Below are 20,410 nucleotides of genomic sequence, written 5' to 3'. Positions count from 1 at the left end.
ACCAGCAGGTTTGTGGTGTGGTGAACTGGCTTATACTCGAGTCAATACGTTTTCGCAGTTTTCTGTGGTAAAATTAGGTGCCTCAGCTTATATTCAGGTTGGCTTATACTCAAGTATATACGGTACATTATTTCTGATTTGGATTTGTTGATTTTAATACTGTGTTTTACCACAATTACTTAGTTGTTTCATTAATACAGTCATTGCAGCTTTTGGATTGGATAGCATAATTGCTATATCATCTGCAAAAAAGCATTACTTTGTGCATTTCCTTTTTATTTTTGTTCCTTTTATCTCCATGCTGTTGGTTCAATAGCTAACGGTTCAACTGAGAATGTGAACAACAACAATAACAACAACAATGTTATTATTTCTACCCTGACCATCTGGCTGGGTTGCCCCAGCCACTCTAGGCAGCTTCAAACACATTTAAAAACAGAATGAAACATTAGAAACTTCTCAATACAGGGCTGTCTTCTAAAAGTTGTGTAGGCGTTCCACAGGGAGGGCGGTACTGCCGAGAAAGCCTTCTGCCTGATTCCCTGTAACCTCAGTTATCGCAATGAGGGAACCACCAGAAGACCCTCAAAGGAGGACCTCAGTGTCCGGGCTGAAAGATGGGGGTGGAGATGCTCTTTTAGGTATACAGGGCTGAGGGCATTTAGGACTTTAAAGGTTAGCACCAACATTTTTAATTGTGCTTGGAAATGTACAGGGAACCAGTGTAGATCCTTTAGGACCGGTGTTATATGAGCCAGGCGACCACTCCCAGTCACCAGTCTAGCTGCAGCATTATGGAGTAGTTTTGTTTTTTAAAATTTATTTAATCGTTTTTTCAATACAAACAACAATCGCAAAAGACACATACAACAAAAACCATAATAACACTAATAACACAGTTTAACAATTCAGATTTGCATACACTAATATACCTATGACTATACCTTTTAAACAATATTTTCCCGCCTCTCTCTCCTTCCCCTACTTCCCACCACTTATCCGCCTTATCACTTAAATATTCCTTCCAGATTTCTTCATATTTATTCATTCTTAATTTGCGTCGACATGCAATTTGTTCGTATGTAGCTAATCTGTCCATATTATCAATCCATGTGAATTCCCCCACCTCCTAGAAAAGCCAGCAGAAGCCGCGCAGCCCCTTTAAAGAGCGCACGGCTTCTGCGGGCTTTTGCGGGAGGTGGGGGAATTCCTTGGGGAAAAGCCCGCAGGAGCGCGGCTCCTGCGGGCTTTTCGACCCAGCTTGTGGGGCTGGCGGTGGGGGGAAGCGCTGCTTTCCCCCACCACCAGCCTCAAAGCCGGGTCAGGGAGCAGCGCCAAGGCGTCGCGTACCTTCCTGCTGCCCCCCTCAGCTTGTGGGGCTGGCGGTGGGGGGAAGCGCTGCTTTCCCCCACCGCCAGCCTCAAAGAGCAGACTCTCCTGGCTTCAGCGAAAGCAACGAGAAGCCTCCGGAGCGCAGGCTTCAGAGACTTCATGTTGCTATCGCTGAAGCCAAGGAGCCTGCACTCGCCCCATAGGACGCACACACATTTCCCCTTCATTTTTGGAGGGGAAAAAGTGCGTCCTATAGGGCAAAAAATACGGTAACTTGTGAATGACTTGTTGAAATAAACAGTTGCATTTGTGAATTGGTGTCATATCACTGCAGACCCTGTAGATGGAGCTGTAGCACTGTATTAGTGCTTGAACTGTCATTGTGCATGTTCAGGGAGTTACACTTAGCTTTCATTTATACAGATATATATAAAAAAACATGTAGATACATTTATGAAAGTGTTTAAAAGACATAAGCATAGCTGCATTTTCAGAAAAGATAAAAGTTGGTACAAGGTACATAAACACATATATTATTCAAGTTCAGAAAAGATCGACATTTTATAGTTTGGTACAGGATAGAAACATGGGTGAGAGAAAGGAAGGGATTGACCTTTATTGATATTTATTAATACTTATTTTCTTATAACAGTATCATCTGCATACTGGTGAACACCCGGTCCAAACCCCCTGATGATCTCTCACAGTGGCTTCATATAGGTATTAAAAAGCATGAGGGAGAGGACAGAGCCCTGAGGCACTGGCGGAGGAAGAGGAGTGCGGGGGGAGTGCACCGCCCCCCGGCAGCGCAATCCCAGTGGGGTGGCATCACTGCTGCCCCCTGCGCTGGGGCGCCACAGCCCCACAGGCAGCGCACCACACCGCTGCGGGTGGTGCGCCAACCCCCCCACCTGTTCTCCACCCCCCCCCCGTGCTGGAGCATGAAGCTCCGCCACTGCCACTGCACCCCACAAGTGAGCTCCCAGGGGTCCGAACACTCATCCCCCAACACAGGCCAATCTGCCATGTTCAACCAAGTCTCTGTTACACATGGCAGGTCAATTCCTCCATCCACGGTCAGGTTATTGATGGCAGTAATCCTGGGAATGATTGTCTTATGAATCATTGTCCTGGCATTGCGCAGCAGCACCTTAAGGTCATGTGGATACCAGTATCCCTTCCGGTCAGGATCAGACCCAGAGGCAGGGATGGTTTTCAAATGACGACTAAACCTCCCTCCTCGGTAATGACATGGTCTGGTCCTAACATAACTCCTCCTACCTGTGATCACTGAGATTGAGTATCCCAATGCACACACCCTTCCCCCCGTGGAACCTGCACCACCCTGTCCCTCTGCCCTTAAAATAACTAATTTAATGTAAAATGGTAATCTAAAATACAAATTAAAATTAAAATAACTCCCAAGCTAAAACACTTTAAAACACCCCAAAGTTAAAACGCCATCCTCATTAAAACAGTAACTTTGGCACAAGGAGGTTGGCCCACACCCTCATCCCACCCCCGAAGTGCCAGCTCCCAAAAGGACAACCCCCTTTCCTGGTGGCCCCTCTCCCAGGGCAGGCAGGCTTTATAGAGCTGCCCCAGCATCTGGTGTACACCTAGCTGGGGCAGCAAATGTTCCTGATGCTGCCTGCCTGCCCATAGTCCTGGTCCTTGCAGGACTCTGCAGTCCCCTTGAGTGAGGGGAGTGGGCAACCCCCCAGCAGCAGCAGCTAGTCCTCCTGGTGGGGAAGATGGCAGTCCCCAGGGCTGTGAAAGAGGGCATACTTGTTAACACACACCCCTTGCAATGGAGAAAGCTTAAATTATATCTCACTGAATGAGCCCTTTTCTTTTATGAATAGCCTTTTTTATCTGTAACTGGGCTAATGTTTCACTTGTGCTGAATTAAACCATCAAGATAAATGGTGAAATAATAATAAAATTAACCAGTGCTTATTAAGGAGGGGTCATGTTCCCTTATTCCTTTTGAAAACAATAATAATAATAGTAAGTAACAAGCAATGTATAAAATGAGAAATAACTAAAAATAGCAGCATCAGCAGTTGACTGGCATTAAACACATACAAAAGAGAAACTTGTATCTGCCAGAGAATGTGAACTACTGTTCTTTTTAAATTATTACCAAAATATTCTAGTCCCCAGAGCTGAAATAGCTGGCAGGGCTTAATCGGTTCCAGTGCTTGTTGAAATTTTGTCTTTGTCTCTTCAACTGAACTCTTCAAGTTCTCATTCATCCTTCTCTTAATCAATAATCACTTTCCTTCTTATTATTACACATTCTGCAACCTGCCCAGTATGTGGGTCAAAATAAAGTACTTTCAATTCATATAGTGCTGCTCCTGTTTGCCTAACCTGTTGATTTGGCTCAGAGTGTAGAATCTGGCCCTCCCTGGTACGCGACAGTATTTTGGCAAAGGGAACAAAGCTTGAGCAGCCTTGGAAGACAGAGCATGTTCTTGTCCTTAGCAATCCAGCAGCAACATATAATCAAGCGCATGCTTTCACCCACACATAATAGTTGCTGATAACCAAGTGTGCATCACTGGAAACCGTGTGCAGATGCTGTTCATGTTATGTTCTTCACCTCCTAGTGGGGGTTCATTATATTGTAATCAGGAAGGCACCAGCAGCTGTTCAGCTGTAAACCACATTATGTTGCTGAAAAATCTGTTGCTGAAAAAAAAACAAAGTTTTTTATGGAGAAGTGACTGCCCATATTTGCCAGTTTGTCACTGCACAACTAGGCTGTTAAACTGCTATTGTTCCAGAGGTGGCAGCCAGAGTGCTGAGCTGAAGATGTATTATGCCTCCCAGCAAGCATTACTGTTGCATGTTTTCCATTTGTTTCATTGGACTTCTAGTGGTTGACTTGCAGCAGTAGCAGTGTCTGGAGAATCAGACCCCTCTCTTTTCCAGTATTCATTGTGTACACACTGCATCTGGGAAATGGGTTAACTCTGCCCTAAGACATCTACAGACTGTTTTCCAAAGCCAAGCCATGCTATGCTTTCCATCTGTTAATCAGTCTCTGTGCAGGGAGGGGAAAGATGTGTTTTTATCTTACTGAGGAGTGCCTCATCTTCCTCTTGGACAGACCTTTCCAATCTGTTTAGCCTTGTCGTTTCAATGAGTTAACGATTTCTCCCTTTTTTCCTTTCTGCTGGAATGGCAAAAACTACTTGCTGTGTGTTCTAACTCTCTTCTCATGTTGGCCTACTTCCTAGTGCTTGTGCTGTGCATTCCTAATGCCATGAATAAATCAGGAGCCTGCAGATTTGGAAGGGGGTGCAGCTGGAGCCTCTTGGAAAACTCAACTGCTTAAGCAAAACCTGCCAGTGGGTGGCTTCATGAAGTCTCTCTCTCTGCTTTTTATTAGTTTTCTTACTTAACAAACACACACATACACAAATTAACAAAAATAATAAAATAATAACAAAAAGAGAAGCATAGATACATCCATAAACCCATAAGTTCTTACAAAACTTATGCCACCGTGTTCTTAATTCCCAATTACGTATCCTATCCAGTAGACTTCCGTCTTCCTCAAAGTGGGTCTGTCTTATCTATTTGTTAAAGTGCTTCTTTGATCATTTCCCCATTTCTTCCGTTATCTGAATGCTATACTTATAATCTATCTTGTAATTTGAGAAAATTAATCAAAGCATGTCCAGGTTTTGACTTGAGGACACTGTTTTGTAAAATATTCTTTATAAATTTCCCACTTCTTCTTGAACGTTTGGTTTGGCTGTCTCCTAATTGTCTTTTTTGCCAGTTGAAGATATTCAAATAATTTATTCTGCCATTCTTCTTTTGTTGGTACTAATTCTCCTTTCCATTTTCTGGCAATTAATATTCTTGCTGCTGTTGTAGCATATAAGAATATTCTCGGTTTTTCATTTGAAATATTGAGTCTAAAATGCCCAAGAGGAAGGCTTCTGGTTTTTTATGAAGGTTTGCTTGAACATTTTTCTTCATTTCCTCTTAAAATTTTGATTTTTTTTGCAGCCCAGTGTCTCTTGCAGACAGTGTCTCTTCTGCCTGTTTGCACCTCCAGCAAATGTTAGATCTTGTTTTATACATTTTGGCCAGTTTGCTGGGAGTTATATACCACCTACAGAACATCTTCAGGAAATTTTCCTGAAATTTCCATTCTTTATTCCATAATCTTTCCCATGCCGATAGCTGGATATTTTTACCAAAATCTTTCACCCACTTAATCATTCCTTTCACCTCTTCATCTTTCACCTCCCACTCTAAAAGAAGCTTGTACATTCTGGGTATTACTTCTTTCTTGTTTTGTATTAATTCTTTGTCTACTTTTGATTCTTCTGTTACAAAACCCTTTTTCCTGTCTATCTTAAAAACCTCGTTTAATTGATAATATTGTAGCCAGCCCATTAGGTGATGTCTTATTTCTCCGAATTTCTGCACTTTCAATTGATTATCTTCCTCTTCTAATAGGTCTTTATATGTGGCCCAGTTTGTTTCCATATTTTTTTCTTTTCACTACAATGGCCTCCAGAGGGGATAGCCACCAGGGAGCTTTTGGTTCCAATAAATCTTTGTATTTTCCCCATACCTTATACAGTGGCTTCCTTATAACATGATTCAGAAAGCCTCTTATGAATTTTAACTTTTTCATATCCCAGGTTTGGGTGCCACCCAAAATGGTTATCGAAACCTTCCAAATCTAGTAATTCTGAGTTCTGCAATGTCTTCCAATCTTTTAACCAACATAAGCAAGTTTCAGGTCTGGCAGTGCGAATCCCCCTCTGTTCTTACTGTCTATTAATAATTCGTTTTTAATTCTAGGTTTTTTGCACTGCCAGATAAACCTTGATAAGTCTTTCTGCCATGTCTTAAAACATCCCATCCCCCCATCACTTGGATCATCTGAAACCACTGGGATCATCTGAAACATGAACATTATCTTAGGGAGCACATTCATTTTTACTGTGGATACTCTCCCCCAGACGACAGGGTCAGCCTATTCTATATTTCTAAATCCTTTTTAATTTCCTTCCATATCTTTGTATAATTGTCATTGAATAGATTGTTGTTTTTAATTGTAAACGCAATTCCCAAGTATTTGACCATGTTAACCATCGTCACACCCGAAATTATTTGCAATTCTTCTTTCTCTTGTGCTTGCAATTTTTTTGCCAACAGTTTGGTTTTATTTATATTTAAGGTATTTTAAATCCCGCCACCTTCCCACATTCAAAAATTCTTTCTGGTATTTTTGGTAAACTTTCTGCCTGGTTTTCGGTAGTTATTATCAAATCATCTGCAAAGGCCTTTATTTTGTATGACTTTACTTCCTACTACTATTCCTTTTATTTCTGGGTCTTATTGCAATTGCCAGTGATTCTAACACCATAATAAACAGTAGCTGTGACAGTGGACAGCCTTGCCTAGTCCCTTTCATTATTTTAAAACTTTCTATTTTTTAACTATTTATAATCAATTTCGCTCTCTGATTTTGATATAGTGTCTCAATGCCTCTACTGAAATTCTTCCCAAAACCCATAATTTCCATATATATTTTTCATATAGCTCCAGGAGATATTATCAAGGCCTTCTGGAGTCTCATCCCTGCTAAAGAAGGAAATTTATGATTTTCAATTTCAATACATTTCAATAATTCCACAATCATCGATAAAAACTCTGTATTTATTTATGTCTTGATTTTTATCATTTTGCACCTTATGATTTGGTTTATTTTCACAAGTCGCTGAACTATTCGCTCTGTAAGTATCTCTTGTACAGCACAGCCGCTCTGTTCAGCATTCAAAGACAATTCTAGATTGAGTGAGTGAGTGAGTGAGTGAGTGAATCTTTATTGCTAGAAGCTAGAAGCCATCACAGTTGGTAACAGTGCATAGAATACAAATAATTAATTTAAAACTGAACAACAGCAACAGCAAAGCAAACATACCAAAATGTAAAACTCACTCTTGCCTAAATTAATTAGTTTTCTTTGTCCCTAGCTCTCAACTTACTTGTGTGGGGGGGTGTTAAGTGTGTGACATTGGTCTCTCCTCCTTTGCCTCCTCTTGGCGGGGCCACTGGAGGCAGCTTCAGCCCTCCTTCGCTTCCATAGCAGAAGGAGAAGGAGCCAGCCACTCATGATGCTCTGCAGTTGACTCTGCTCTTTGAACATTGGGGTGGTGGTGGCCCCCCTACCCAAAAAATATAGGGGGGCCAAAAGGGCTTGGCTTCCAGGAGCTGGGGTCCCTGTTTCAGGGGCGAGTAGTGTATAAAGCCTGAGGAAGAAGTGGGCAGAGAAATGGATCTGGATTTTACTTTTGTACTGTAGGCTACATTCCAGCCACACAAAATTCAACGGTTTTCGCACACACAGCTTCTCCAGGAAAGCAAGAGGCATTATTGCAGTTCAGGGACACATTCCAGCCAGGCAAAAGCACTCAACAACTGCATTTCCAGAAGGTGGAAGAAGCAACAAGGGGATCACCTATGTTGGACCTGGTCCTCACCAACAGGGAAGAACTGATGGACAAAATGAAAGTACTTGGAAACTTGAGAGGAAATGTTCATGTCCTCCTAGGTTTCATGATAGAGGCAATGCATAGATGAGTGTAGTCAGACATGTCAAAATGTAGTCTGGACTTCAAGAAGATTTATTTCATAAAGCTTAAGTAGCTACTGGGTGAGATCCCATGGCCACAAATACACAAAAAGAAAGGAATCCTAAATGGATGAGGGGTTTTTTAAAGGTGAAATATTGAAGGGCAAAATGCAGACAGTTCCAACCAGAAAGAAAAGTGGGAGGCATCTAAGGAAACTGGTGTGGTTGCATAAGAAGCTTACAGATGAACTGAGATTTAAGAAGGGCATAAGAAATGGAAGAAAGGGGAAATCACAAAGGAGGAGTATATATAAGTAGTTGACAGTTGCAGAGAGAAGGTCAGGCAGGCAAAAATTCAGAATGAGCTCAGGCTTGCAAGAGGTAAAAAATAAAAGGTTTCTTTGGCTATGTCTGAAGCAAGAGGAAGAACAAGTAAATGGTAGGTCCTCTGTGTGGTGAAGACGAAGAAATGCTATTGAGTGACAGAGAGAGGGTAGAACTACAGTCAACCCTCGGGTTACGTACCTCTGGATAAGTAATCTTCGCGTTGTGAAAGCAGCAAACCCGGAAGTATTTTTCTGGGTTTCACTGCTCACACACGTGCAGAAGCACTTTATCATGCCGCATGCGTGCGCAGAAGCAGCACCTCTGGTTATGGATTTTTCTGGGTGTACACGGACCCCGGGAACGAATTAAATCCATATCCAGAGGGTCCACTGAACTCAACACCTACTTTGCCTTTGTCTTCACCCAAAAGGAAAGATGCTGTACTGGTGATAACAGATGTTATGTAAGGATGATGTAAGGAGGGAAATGCAGCCCAAGATAGGAAAAGAGGTAGTAAGGGAACACCTAGCTACATTAAATGAATTCGAATCTCCAAGGCCTGATGAGCTGCATCCAAGGGTACTAAAGGAGCTTGCAGATGTAATCTCAGAGCCCTTGTCTATGATCTTTGAGAATCCTTGGAGAGCAGGTGAAGTTACTGCCGACTGGAGAAGGGCAAATGTCCCCATCTTCAACAAGGGGGGAAAGAAGACCCAGATAACTAACTACCAACCAGGTTTCTCTAAAACAAGTCATGCCAGACAAATTAATTTCTTTCAAGATAGTGTCTGGGTTGGCCGCAGGTGGTGAGTTCTGCCACTTTTTTTCCTAGAAAAAAGCTCTGTCTTTACCCAGTCCATCAGCCATTAGACAATCTATGACCTTTTAAAAGCAAGAGGACTGTTACTATGATTTTTTTTTCTTTGCCTGTTCTATTGCTTTTATTATTATGCTACATAAATTATGTTTTTAATATTGTACACCACCCTGGGATCGTCAGATAAAGGGTGGTATATGAAGTGAATTCTTATTCTTGTTCTTATTATTTAGGCCATTCTTTCAACCTTGGGGGTGGGGGATTATAAGTTGTTGGGGACTGAAGGATACTGTTCCAGCTGTGGCATGGTTGGTAAAGGTAAAGGGACCCCTGACCATTAGGTCCAGTCATGGCCAACTCTGGGGTTGCGGCGCTCATCTCGCTTTATTGGCCAAGGGAGCCGGCGTACAGCTTCTGGATCATGTGGCCAGCATGACTAAGCCACTTCTGCCGAACCAGAGCAGAACACGGAAACACCGTTTACCTTCCCATCGGAGCGGTACCTATTTATCTACTTGCACTTTGACATGCTTTCAAACTGCTAGGTTGGCAGGAGCAGGGACCGAGCAACGAGCTCACTCCATCGCGGGATTCGAACAGCTGACCTTCTGATCAGCAACCCCTAGGCTCAGTGGTTTAACCCACAGCGCCACCCGCGTCCCTAGCATGGTTGGTAGGGCAGTTCTTTTTCATTGTGCCTATATGAGTTCTATGTTTTGCTTTTGAAACTACAGTTTCTTACACACTGTATTGCAGAATGCAAACGGGTATAAATTTGTTTTCCAGAACACCAGTATTGTGTATTGCATAACGTGTTCTGCCTGCTGTCATGGAATTAAAAGCAGCGCATTCAGGGAAGAGGGCAAGCAGCTGCTTGCATGTTACTTATTTTACATACAGCAATTAGGTTTTTTTATCCTGATGTGTAAGCCATCTACATGCTAAAATTTATACTATTCACCTGAGTCTTGATTGTATACACTTACAGATAAATAAAATTTGGAGCGGAGGTAAATCTATTTTTATTTAAGAGGTGTGTTTGTGCCATTGCATGCAGCATCCTAGAGGCATTCCTTGTATAAGTGCATGAGAAGATAGAATGCCTCTTCTCATAAGATGCCTGCCTTCTTATTCACAAGAATTTAAGATTAAAAATCATCAGAGGTTGCCGGATCAAGTGTGAGTATCTTTCTGTCTGATCTCTAGGAAGCAAACTCTATGGTGCCTTTTCTGTATTCTAGCCAATGAGTGCAAAGAGTCTGGGAGTCTAGCATATAGCCAGAAAGGGCCACGGGCTGTCCTCCCCGTGCCTTAGCTCCTTTCACCACAACGTTTCTGGCGAGGTACCCGAAAGTTGCCAACTTCTTCCCGTTGCCGGGGCTCCTGTGCACAGCAGCCAGGTGCTGAAGCTTTTCCTAGCCCCCAGGCTCAAGTGACAGCGACGATTTAGAGGCAGGGAGAGATCCAGAGATCATCACCTGTTGGATTTCACCGTCTCCGTATGTTAAAGACACAGGGGACCTCTACGAACCAGCAGCTAACGTCTGCATTAGTAGCAATGGAGCGCCTCGTTTCCTAATAACTCAAAGGGAGCCCAGCCAGTCTCCCACCCGAGGGAGCGGAGAACCTCCAGAGTCACGCAGGGGGCCGATCCCGACGCTGGGGATCGGTCCCTCCTCCTTGCCGGGGTTTTCTCGCTTGCTGCCCACCCCCTTCTCTCTTCCCCATCCTTTTTTTCCCTCTCCTGGTCCAGCAACAGCGATTTCGCTTTCACAGCTGCTGCTGCTGCTGCTGTTGCCGCCGCCGCCAACAGCAAGCCTAAGTGATCCGCTGTCTCTCCTCCTCCTCCCCCCGTCCCCCGCCGATCTATTGGAGATGAGATCGCCTCCCAAACCTTAGCATGCTTCTTCGGCACGGGGGGAACCGACACCTCATTTGCTGAGCCAGCCACCGGCAGCTCCATCTCCCCACTGACCACCCCAGAAGAAAAACAAGGTAGGCCTACCACCGATTATTTGCAGAAGGCAATAAAAAATGATCAAGGTTGAGTCAGCCTTACAAATGCACCCCCTCCCCGCGACACACACACACACCATCCCCATAATTGCTCTCTCTTTATCGCGCTGTGTCCTCAGCAATTGAGGAGGGGAGGGGCCTCTCACCTTGGAATTCGCCTCGTCCGTCCCCCGGCCCCCCCCCCCCACCCGCCGGCGTCCGAAGAACCATTTCCCTTTATCCCTCTCTCTTTTAATAATTTCCTCCTAGACGAGCGGCAGCTTTACGCTGATTCTTTCCCTTCCCGATTCTGACACGTTCCAGAGGACTAGCCGAATGATTCTGTTATAGGAAAATGAGACCTGTTCTTGTCTTTTGAAGACTCCCTTCTTTGTTTTCTGCCCGCAGATGCTGTTGAACAGTAATAACCATCCCTCTCTCTTCTCCCCCCTCTCCTTGCAAATCTCCCAAGAGAGAGAAGCTATAATAACAAAATCATTGTCTTGGTAAGGAGAGGTGGAGGGTGGATGATGGTTCTGGTGGTAGAATGAAGGCCTTAACTTTGCTTAACATCTTGAGATAAAACAAAGAGATTGTGGGAAGTTATGGCAGGCAACACCCTGCATGATCAGTGTTTCCCCACCTCTGTGATAACAGATACACTTCAGAGCCTCTGGAACCTAATGGTGTGCCAACAGCTTCTGAGCTTTATGTGGTCATCGGTTACCTACCCAAAGTTGGCAATCAAATAAGAGAAGTTATGGGAAAAGTCAGGAGTGGACCCTTTGACCCAAAGCAGAGGAACATTGCTAATTAAATTAAGGCAAAGAATTGGAGAAAGGTAGTCAATGCAAGGTTTAAAGCCCCACTCATACTTTGCCAGTTAAAACAATGAAATTGGTCTAAGTACTAATAAGTGCGCCCATCAAACTGGCAGATCCCTGTGTTTAACAGTCAAACATGACCATCTGACCTGCATTAATGTTCAGCAATTATGGGGTTTTCAAAGCGTTTGTTGTTCCTTTTTTTAATAGCCATTACTCTTGTTCATTGCAATTAAAAAATGGGGGAAAAATAATCGGTGGATGTTAAGTTTGTTGTGATTCTGTCATGGATGCGTTAAGCTGAGATTCCTGCACTGCAGGGGGTTGGACTAGATGACTCTTGGGGTCCCTTCAAACTCTACAGTTCTATGATTCTATTATTCCTTTTTAATTCCCCCATAACATGTGCACACGAAGCAGTCATCATTTATTTTTATGCAAAGGGATTTGTGAGTTTGACATACATCCTTAGCACATTTAATTGTTTTGTAACAGTGCATAGAACAGGTAAAACTGACCAGAGATCGGAGGGGGGGGGATGCATAAGAGCTGATAGATAGGGAGGACTCTATCTATTGTTCAAGATGTCAAGAATGGCAGAACTTCAAGCAGGAAATAGAAACTTTTTGACAGAAAGGGTGGGTGGAGTACAACAGATTTTAAAAAAATGGTAGAGAAGAATTTGTCAGATAAGTCTGGTTGCGAGTTTTAGGAATCTAACAAAACGAGTGCAAATGTATTGCGGCATAAGCATTTGCACCACATAGCAACAAACTCACTTCATTGGATGGGAATGTGCTGGACTCAAAGTTCCATCAGCCCAGCCAGCATGACCAATGTTCAGGGATGATTGGAGTTGTAGCTCAGCAACACTTGGCTGTCACAGTCCCTCCCCCTTGCATTATACTTGGCCTGTCTTCTGGCAGCTGAAGATCTTTTCCTCCCATCCACTGCTACGAATTTTGACCAGATATTGTCCACACCCTTCAAAAGTTACCCTTACCACTAAGGGCTAGAAACTTGTCTGTTCCCAGAATTCTCTGGGGCAGGTCTTCTGCTTTAAATCTATGTGGTGTGAACCCTGCCTTGGGTATGCTAGGTAGGCAGGTCAGAGCAAATGACTTCTAAAGGGTTGTAGTTTTGGGAGGTCTTATTTCCATTTGGATTTGCTCTGGGCTGCGCAACTGAAGGTTTATCTGGGGTGAACCCGACTGAAAATCTTGTCTCCAAGAGTGAAGTAAGGACAGCTGGGTCATCATGTGACCTCGTGGTTAGAGCCTCCAAACAGTACACAAAGGGAAAACTGGTTCATTTGAACAAGGTTAGTTCCACATGAATCGTTTTCTCTGCAAATAACATTATTAATTTTATGCAGTTATTGCAGAGGAAACCAGATGATATCGCTGCCAAACCATTGCATGTCTTGGGGGGGGCATGTCCCTCCCATCTGTTTTAATATCCAGTTTGCAGTCACTTTTCTGACATCTGATGGAGGTTTAGTAACAAGTCCAACCTATCCAGGAAAGCCTTGCAAAGCCTTATGGAGGCTTGTCTCTGCTTCTGGCCTAACGATAACAAAAACAATAGTAATATCATTACTGTTATCACTATTGCACTTATTATTTGTTGTTTTAACAAAAAGCAACCCAAAGAAATCTACAAAATAGTAGAAAGATTAATTGTTTTGTTTGTTTTTAAAGTCCATTTGTTGCCCTTGAATAATATATTTCCATGGCATAATTAGAAGCCTGCTCACCCTTTTCGTACGGTGGCATTGCAGGACAGAGGAGGCTTCACTGGTGCCCCAATGAGAGAATTCAAACTGGCTGTGCCCTTCCTGATAGGTGAAGGGGGCGTAAGCCCTCTTCCTATCAGGAACTGGATCCTAGCCTGCACCCTGCTTTGGCAAATGAGGATGCAGGCCAGGACTTGGGCTGTGCCAGGGGCGGAGCCAATGGAGCTGATGGTGGGCTTCCCTTGGATCCACCCCTTGCCCATTTAAGCAGCCTACACCTGGTGCAGAGCTTGTTTGTTCCTGCTCTGGGTTTTCCCACACACCCACCCTCGGTTTAAGCTGATAGTCAATGACTTTGCTGTGGCTATGGTGGTCGCCCTCCTTCAAGGGGCCGGGTAGGAATTTGCCTACCGGGCTAATTGGCACTGACCTGGTGGTTTTGCCTACCTCATAGCAATCATCACGACTGGTTGGGCATTGGGGCAACCTTTTGTTTTGGACAGAGGGGAGGTTGTAGTCTCCGCCTGCCCATCCAAATGCTGGGTATCCTGTTAAAGAGATCCGGGGGAAGTGGCCATGTAAGTCTTAGGAACCCCCTCTTGGACTGACCACACATCAGTTTTGGCGGGTGGGCCAGAAGTATTTAGATTGCCCCATGTCCAAGCCAAACCTCTTTCATCTGTATTCAGTAAAGTTGTGGCCTGTTTTGACCAAAAACCAGTCTCATTGGTCTCTTATTATACAAGTTGGAGTATGGGAAGTCCGATGCCTGGTCCTGCAAGACATAATTAGTCTTCCCACACACAATCAGGCCCTTTGAATTAATTGTTTCCTAATGTGGAATTAATTAATATTGAATAAGAAAATGTTTTGATGGTTCGGGCTGTTAGTAGGAAACAGCTAACTAAATGCTTCTTTAGCTGAGAGCTACCAGGAAATGATTAACTAAAGGGCCAGTAGCTGGGAGAATTGGAACTACTCCTGAATGGGACTTCTGAGTAAACATATTCTAGGACCTTGCCTATGAGGACAAAGCTTGAATGATTTAATTCTGCTTCTATCTGACTGTGGAAGAGAAATCCCTTGGCATCACTAATGGGCCATGAGGGTAGAAGCAACCCAAACTCAATCCCTGCATGAAGAGGGGACTTAGATTTTTTGATGTTCTTTATATTCCCAACATAAATGCAGTTATTGCAGCAAGATACCCAAGGCAACTCCATAATAAAAGCCCAGAGCAGAAGTATGTCAGATGTCTTCTCTGCCTCCATAATAGACTAGTGGCTCCTTTTATAGCAATAGGCATAGCTTGAATGGTGAGGAACAAAAACCTGAGTTAAAGAAGTATTCAGGTTTTCAAAGCCGTAAGAACAAGGGTTTTTTGAACAAAGCTCCACATTTCAGGAAAGGGACCCCTGTAACTCCAGAGCTTACTCAATGACAAACCCGTGAGTGTGACATTGGGATGGAGTTCTGTACGCAAGTTTCCGAAAATGGTGCAGAACTATTAGGAGAACTTCTAGCAGGTCCCTTATAGGGCTAAGAAAATGCCCTGCTCTTTACTGAGCAAAATCAGGGCACTGTGAGTGACAAGGGTTCTTTTTATACATCCTTCCATGGGCGGTTGTTCTGCAGCTCTGCACTTGGAGATGACAAGTGCACAGCCTTATTAAAAAAAATAAGTAAAAAATGGCAAGAGCATCACTTGATAATGATAGCAGTGGGGAGTTAGTTATAGAACCAATGGTGGTGTAGTGGTTAGAGCATTGTTCTCAAAGGGTGTGGTGCACCACACTGGTGCGGCAGGAGAGAATGGCAATTGTAGCTGGAAGATAAGGACAATCAAGGAAACATTTAGACATTTCAGTGTAGTATCAAAATATTTATTATTATTAATTAAAAATTGTGGTGTGGCACGAGCAGATTTTTATTCTGAAAGTGTGGCAGGTGTGGAAAAAAGTTTCAGAAGCACTGGGTTAAAGTGTTGGACTAAGATCTGGGAGACCTGGGTTCAAATCCGCGCCCCCCCAACACATAGTTCACTTGGTAGCCTGAAGTCTGTCATTATTTCCCAGCCTAAAAAACCCCACGGAACGATTTAGAAAGTGATCAGTAAATCAGTTATGATAATAGTGGTGATGATGATAATCCAACATTGCAGATCCTGCATTTAGCAGAGGGGTTGGACCTGATTACATCTGAGTGGCCTTCCAACTCTCTAAAAGCCCATAAGAATCTAAGAAGAGTCTTGCTGGATCAGGTCAGTGGCTCATCAAGAGTCCATGAAGTGATCAAGTAATTCCTGCTCACTCCCTTTTCCATTTCTAGTGTTCCAAAGCAGATATGCCCTCATGAGCGTCTGTTCTAATGCAGCCAATGGTCATGCAGGGATGCTCTTTCACCCTCCCCAGATGTCATGAGTGGCATGCCACAGGCCAATCTCGTCGCAACAGCACCTCCCATGCACAGTCTCAGGTAAGAACTCCCAATATTTATTGGTTCCTGTGCTCTTTAGGGTGGGTCGGGATGTCTTTGTTTATATGTGATTTTTTTATAAACTGTTTTTGCAAAAGCTTATAACAAAAAAAAAAGTGAAAGAAAAAATACAGTGAAAGAAAACAACAGCTCAACATATTTGAGCAGCTGGGGAAACCCAGTCAGATGGGCGGCATATAAATATATTAATATTATTACTATTATGGGGAGAAGCAGGTGGCTAATGAGGGGGTGTGGCCGGCAGGGAGTCCCAAGGGCCAAATAGGGGCATTTGGAGGGCTCAGGTGTTAAATTCCCCACTTCTGTCCTAGCTGTTGTCTCATTGCAGATGGGTCTTCCTCCATGAATTTGCCTGATCCCCCTTTTTAAAGTGATCTATTCTAGTAGTCTTCCCTATCTCCTGTGGCAGAAAGTTGGACACATTAATTAAATATTAGTTGTGTGTTGTGGTTCTGGCATGTGAGAAGGGCATTTCCATCCCAAGGAACAAAAACTGTGGGGCTTGTGTGTGAGAGTGATAATGGATAAATGATAAATGAATTAGGGGCAAAGAGGGGGGCACGTTTTGCTTTGGCTACACTCACCTTTGGCCTCACCCATTTCCAGCTTTAGCCCCACCCACTTCTGTCTTGTAGCTCCCAGTCACTTTCCACCCAAGGAATGCAGCCCTCAAACAAAAATGTTGTCTGTTGCTGTTAAGCGACCATAGAAACCAGGTATGGGGAACTTCTGGCCCTCAAATGACCAGGGATGATGGCCATAAATCCTGGAAGACCTGCTCCCTGTGAGATAACCAGCCTCATATAACCAAGTCTATTTAATGCATGAAGGTGTTAGTAGCATAGAATAAGCTGTACCGCCAGGCTTAGCTCACCTTGGGAGGGACTATGTAATTAAGACTTTGTTCCTCCTCAACCCATGTCTTAGCTTGTTGCTGAAGCTCAGACTGCATGGCTCTTACAAGCCACTCTTGAGTTCCTATCGCAATAATTTAGGAACTTTCACCACTGCAATTAAGCCAAGTTTACTGCCTGTGCAACTTTATCTGAATGCTATTTGGAAAAGCACATGAATCGGATTTTTGGAGAGTTGTACGTAAACTCTTTTAAACTTACCAAACGTGTGGTCCTTTTCTATGTTGGGGGATAGAAGGAAACTTTGGGTGGAACTTAGAAGGACCTATTTTAAAGGTCTAACAGCCTATATTTCCACACTTTAATTTGCAGCATGTTTTGTGATTTCAAATCTCTGCTGGGGTTCTGTCACCAAAAAATACTTGCCCAAAACTTGTATCTTGGCATCCAGGAAATTCTCTTCTCTATGTTTATTTTTTTCTTGCAACCAACACTCCCTGCCTTGCTGGCCTTTTCCCACCTGGCCTGGGAGGGTGGGGCCCTGACTCCAGCTGTAAAAACTGAGACTGCTGAACAGACTCTTGGGCTATTTAGAGATTTTTGTTGGGGGTTTTCGTTGTTGTTATCGACATAAAATTTCCCTACCTTCATATTTAGATCTTACGATTTATGTGGAAATTGTTCAGTTATGGTATTTTAATATGTATTATTTATTGTTTATTTCTATTTAAGTTACATTTGCAATTATGTAAATCTTTTCATGTTGTAGGCCGCCTTGAGCATGGTTTTCACTATGGAAAGGCAGCATACAAATTAAATGATGTTGTTGATGATGATGGGAGTTGTAGTTCAACAACATCTGCAGGGCCAGAGGTTCCTGATACCGACATGGCTTCTGCGATGGCTTCAAGGCAAGCTTTGGCCCTGCAAACATCTCACTGTAGAAATTTTAAAAGCTGTGAGGTGGGGCGGGGGAGAGAGGGAAAGGCAGAGGTGGTGGACAGGCATGCAAGAGTGCAGGAGGTCATCTGGTGGAGAGAAGCAGGGGGCAGAGACAAAGAGAAAGAGGGAGCTTTTTATCATGTGCCCGTAGGTGGGGCCGAGCATGGAAACATTAGCTTATGGGGGGAAAGTCTGTGGGAGACCATTAGTGACAGGAACGGAATCCTCTTGGCTAAAACAAAGACATTCTTCCTCTTGCTTTGGTGCTGAAGGGGGTGGTGAATCCCAGGAATTTTCAGTATTCCCTGCGGGGAACCTGGGCTGCTTCCAGACAACCTGTTTATTGAGCATTCTTTGTTATTTGTTTCCACAGAGTTTGCAGGCAGGTTTGACAACAGTCCCCTGTTTACTGAGCATTCATTCTGATTTGTTTGCGTCAGGGGTTACATGACATGGCATCAAGCAGTCAGAGTTTCTCCAGGCGGGTGTCCTCCTCCTTGCGAAACATGTATCCTAAAACATGCCGTTGACACATTGATAGTGCATTAATGGAGTATTTGTACTGGATTATCCATGCATCACTCTGCTTCATTAATTGTCCTATGACTGCTTCTCAATGCTACTGGAAGGGCATCCTTACCCTATAGCACAACAGAAGTGTGACAAAAACCAAACAAACCTAGAACATTTATTCAGCGTTCACTATGATTTGCTTGCAGACAGCTTATGTAGGGGATAGGTTCTGATCAGTTTTTATTGAGTATTAGATTTGTTTGGAGAGTGGTTATATGACACGGGTGGCGGGTGGTCTAAACAACTGAGCCTCTTGGGCTTGCCGATCAGAAGGTCAGTGGTTCAAATCTATGCGATGGGGTGAGCTCCCATTGCTCTGTCCCAGCACCTGCCAACCTAGCAGTTCAAAAGTACACCAGTGCAAGTAGATAAATAGGTACCACTGTGGCAGGAAAGTAAACGACGTTTCCGTGCGCTGCTCTAGTTTCCGTCACAGTGTTCCATTGCACCAGAAGCGGTTTAGTCATGCTGGCCACATGACCCGGAAAGCTGTTTGTGGACAAACGCCAGCTCCCTCGGCCTGAAAGCGAGATGAGCGCCACTACCCCACAGTCGCCTTTGACTGGACTTAACTGTCCAGGGGTCCTTTACCTCTACCTTTTTATGGCAATGAGCACTCATCCTGACTTGCTTACATATACATCTATACATCTTCCTGTTAGTCATTTGTTCATGCCACACTTTTCAGTGCATTTCCCCATCACTTTCCAAACCAGAAAAAGTCCAGCACTTTCTCTCTTTTTGAAAAGTGGATCTGTTGTGCTAGGGCAACAGCTCTTTAATCCACTTAAAACACACACACCTAAAGTTCTGGTAGACACTGGCGGAGGAAGAGGAGTGCGGGGGGAGCGCACCACCCCTGGCAGCGTGATCCCCAGGGTGCCATCATGGCTGCCCCCCCGCCCATGCTGGGCACCCCGCCCCCGCAGGTGGTGCGCCACACCCCCAGGACCCGTGCCAGCCCCACCCCCGCCTGCTCTCTGTCCCCCGGGGCCATAGCATGAAGCTCCACCACTGCTGGTAGATGATCAAATTCCTCCTGCAAAATCCTGACAGTCCGGAGGAACCCTTGTGATATGAAAAATTGCAGGATTTCATCAGGAAGCTACAGAACATGCACTGATTGGAAACGAAGCAATATGTCTGTACACGAACTGTTGCAGACACAAACAGTTTAGAAAGCGCAACCATCTACAACTGCCCCAATAACATTATCAGAACGTCATCATTAATGCATAATAAAAAGGACATCTTCCCTCCCCTCCCCTTCCCCCTCCCCACCCCATCCTGATTATCCTACACATTTTCCTGCCAGTTCCTTTATTTCAAAAAGGATAATGATTTGCTGTGGTGGGTTATGTGAAATTATTATGCAAGTGTGAAACAATGTTGATTGTGAAGCCTGGATTTGCTGGTATGTGATTGAATCCCACCTGGAAATAGGGACAGTCGGGAAACATGTTTGGTCTCTAAGGAAGACTGGCAGCCAGGGAAGGCCTGGTCCCAGTCCTCTCCTCTCCAAAGAAGGATCTTTCCTCCATCACCGGTTTCACAGCAGTTCCCATCAGACGACAGACTCTATGGCATTGGTTGCTGGTGCCCATTTGAACTGGTGGGGCAGAAGGCAAGGATACCAACAGTGGGTAGAGACAAGAGACAGTGACAGGCAGAACCTACAAGTCTTAATTTTGCTCCCTACTGAGTTCTACAAGGGTAAGCATTGAGGCCAAGGAGAAAGAATCTGACAGGCATGGCCAACACCGGGTCATCCATATAGCAAGGTGACTATTCTCTTTCGACCCTTTTACTGCAGTTGAGTGTGACTGTCACAAGTCCACTCTGGGAGGGCAGGACGTTGCCCGTGACATTCAGCCTCCCTCTCACGCAGGCAGCTGCTTCCAC

The 20,410-nt window shown here is 44.1% G+C and overlaps 1 protein-coding gene across 6 annotated transcripts in view; it reads left to right on the top strand.

Annotated features, from left to right (window-relative positions):
- The first annotated feature begins 10,370 nt into the window (after positions 1-10,370).
- Positions 10,371-20,410, top strand: part of DRP2 (dystrophin related protein 2) — a 58,797-nt gene continuing 48,757 nt past the window's right edge. For 2 of the 6 annotated variants that reach the window (XM_080990164.1, XM_080990165.1), the window contains exons 1-2: positions 10,372-11,084; positions 15,972-16,118. In XM_080990164.1, coding sequence (XP_080846290.1) covers positions 16,011-16,118 — 108 coding nt within the window. In that variant the 5' untranslated portion in view covers positions 10,372-11,084; positions 15,972-16,010. Of the gene's footprint in view, positions 11,085-11,492; positions 11,591-15,971; positions 16,119-20,410 lie in introns of all 6 variants that reach the window. The other 4 variants (XM_080990163.1, XR_013981514.1, XM_080990167.1 and 1 more) reach the window with 4 other exon arrangements.

The sequence above is a fragment of the Podarcis pityusensis genome (assembly GCF_964106645.2).
Source record: "Podarcis pityusensis genome assembly, chromosome: Z".
Taxonomy (NCBI): Eukaryota; Metazoa; Chordata; class Lepidosauria; order Squamata; family Lacertidae; genus Podarcis; species Podarcis pityusensis.
Note: the sequence above shows the minus strand (reverse complement) of the source record. Positions and strands in the feature narration are given on the sequence as shown.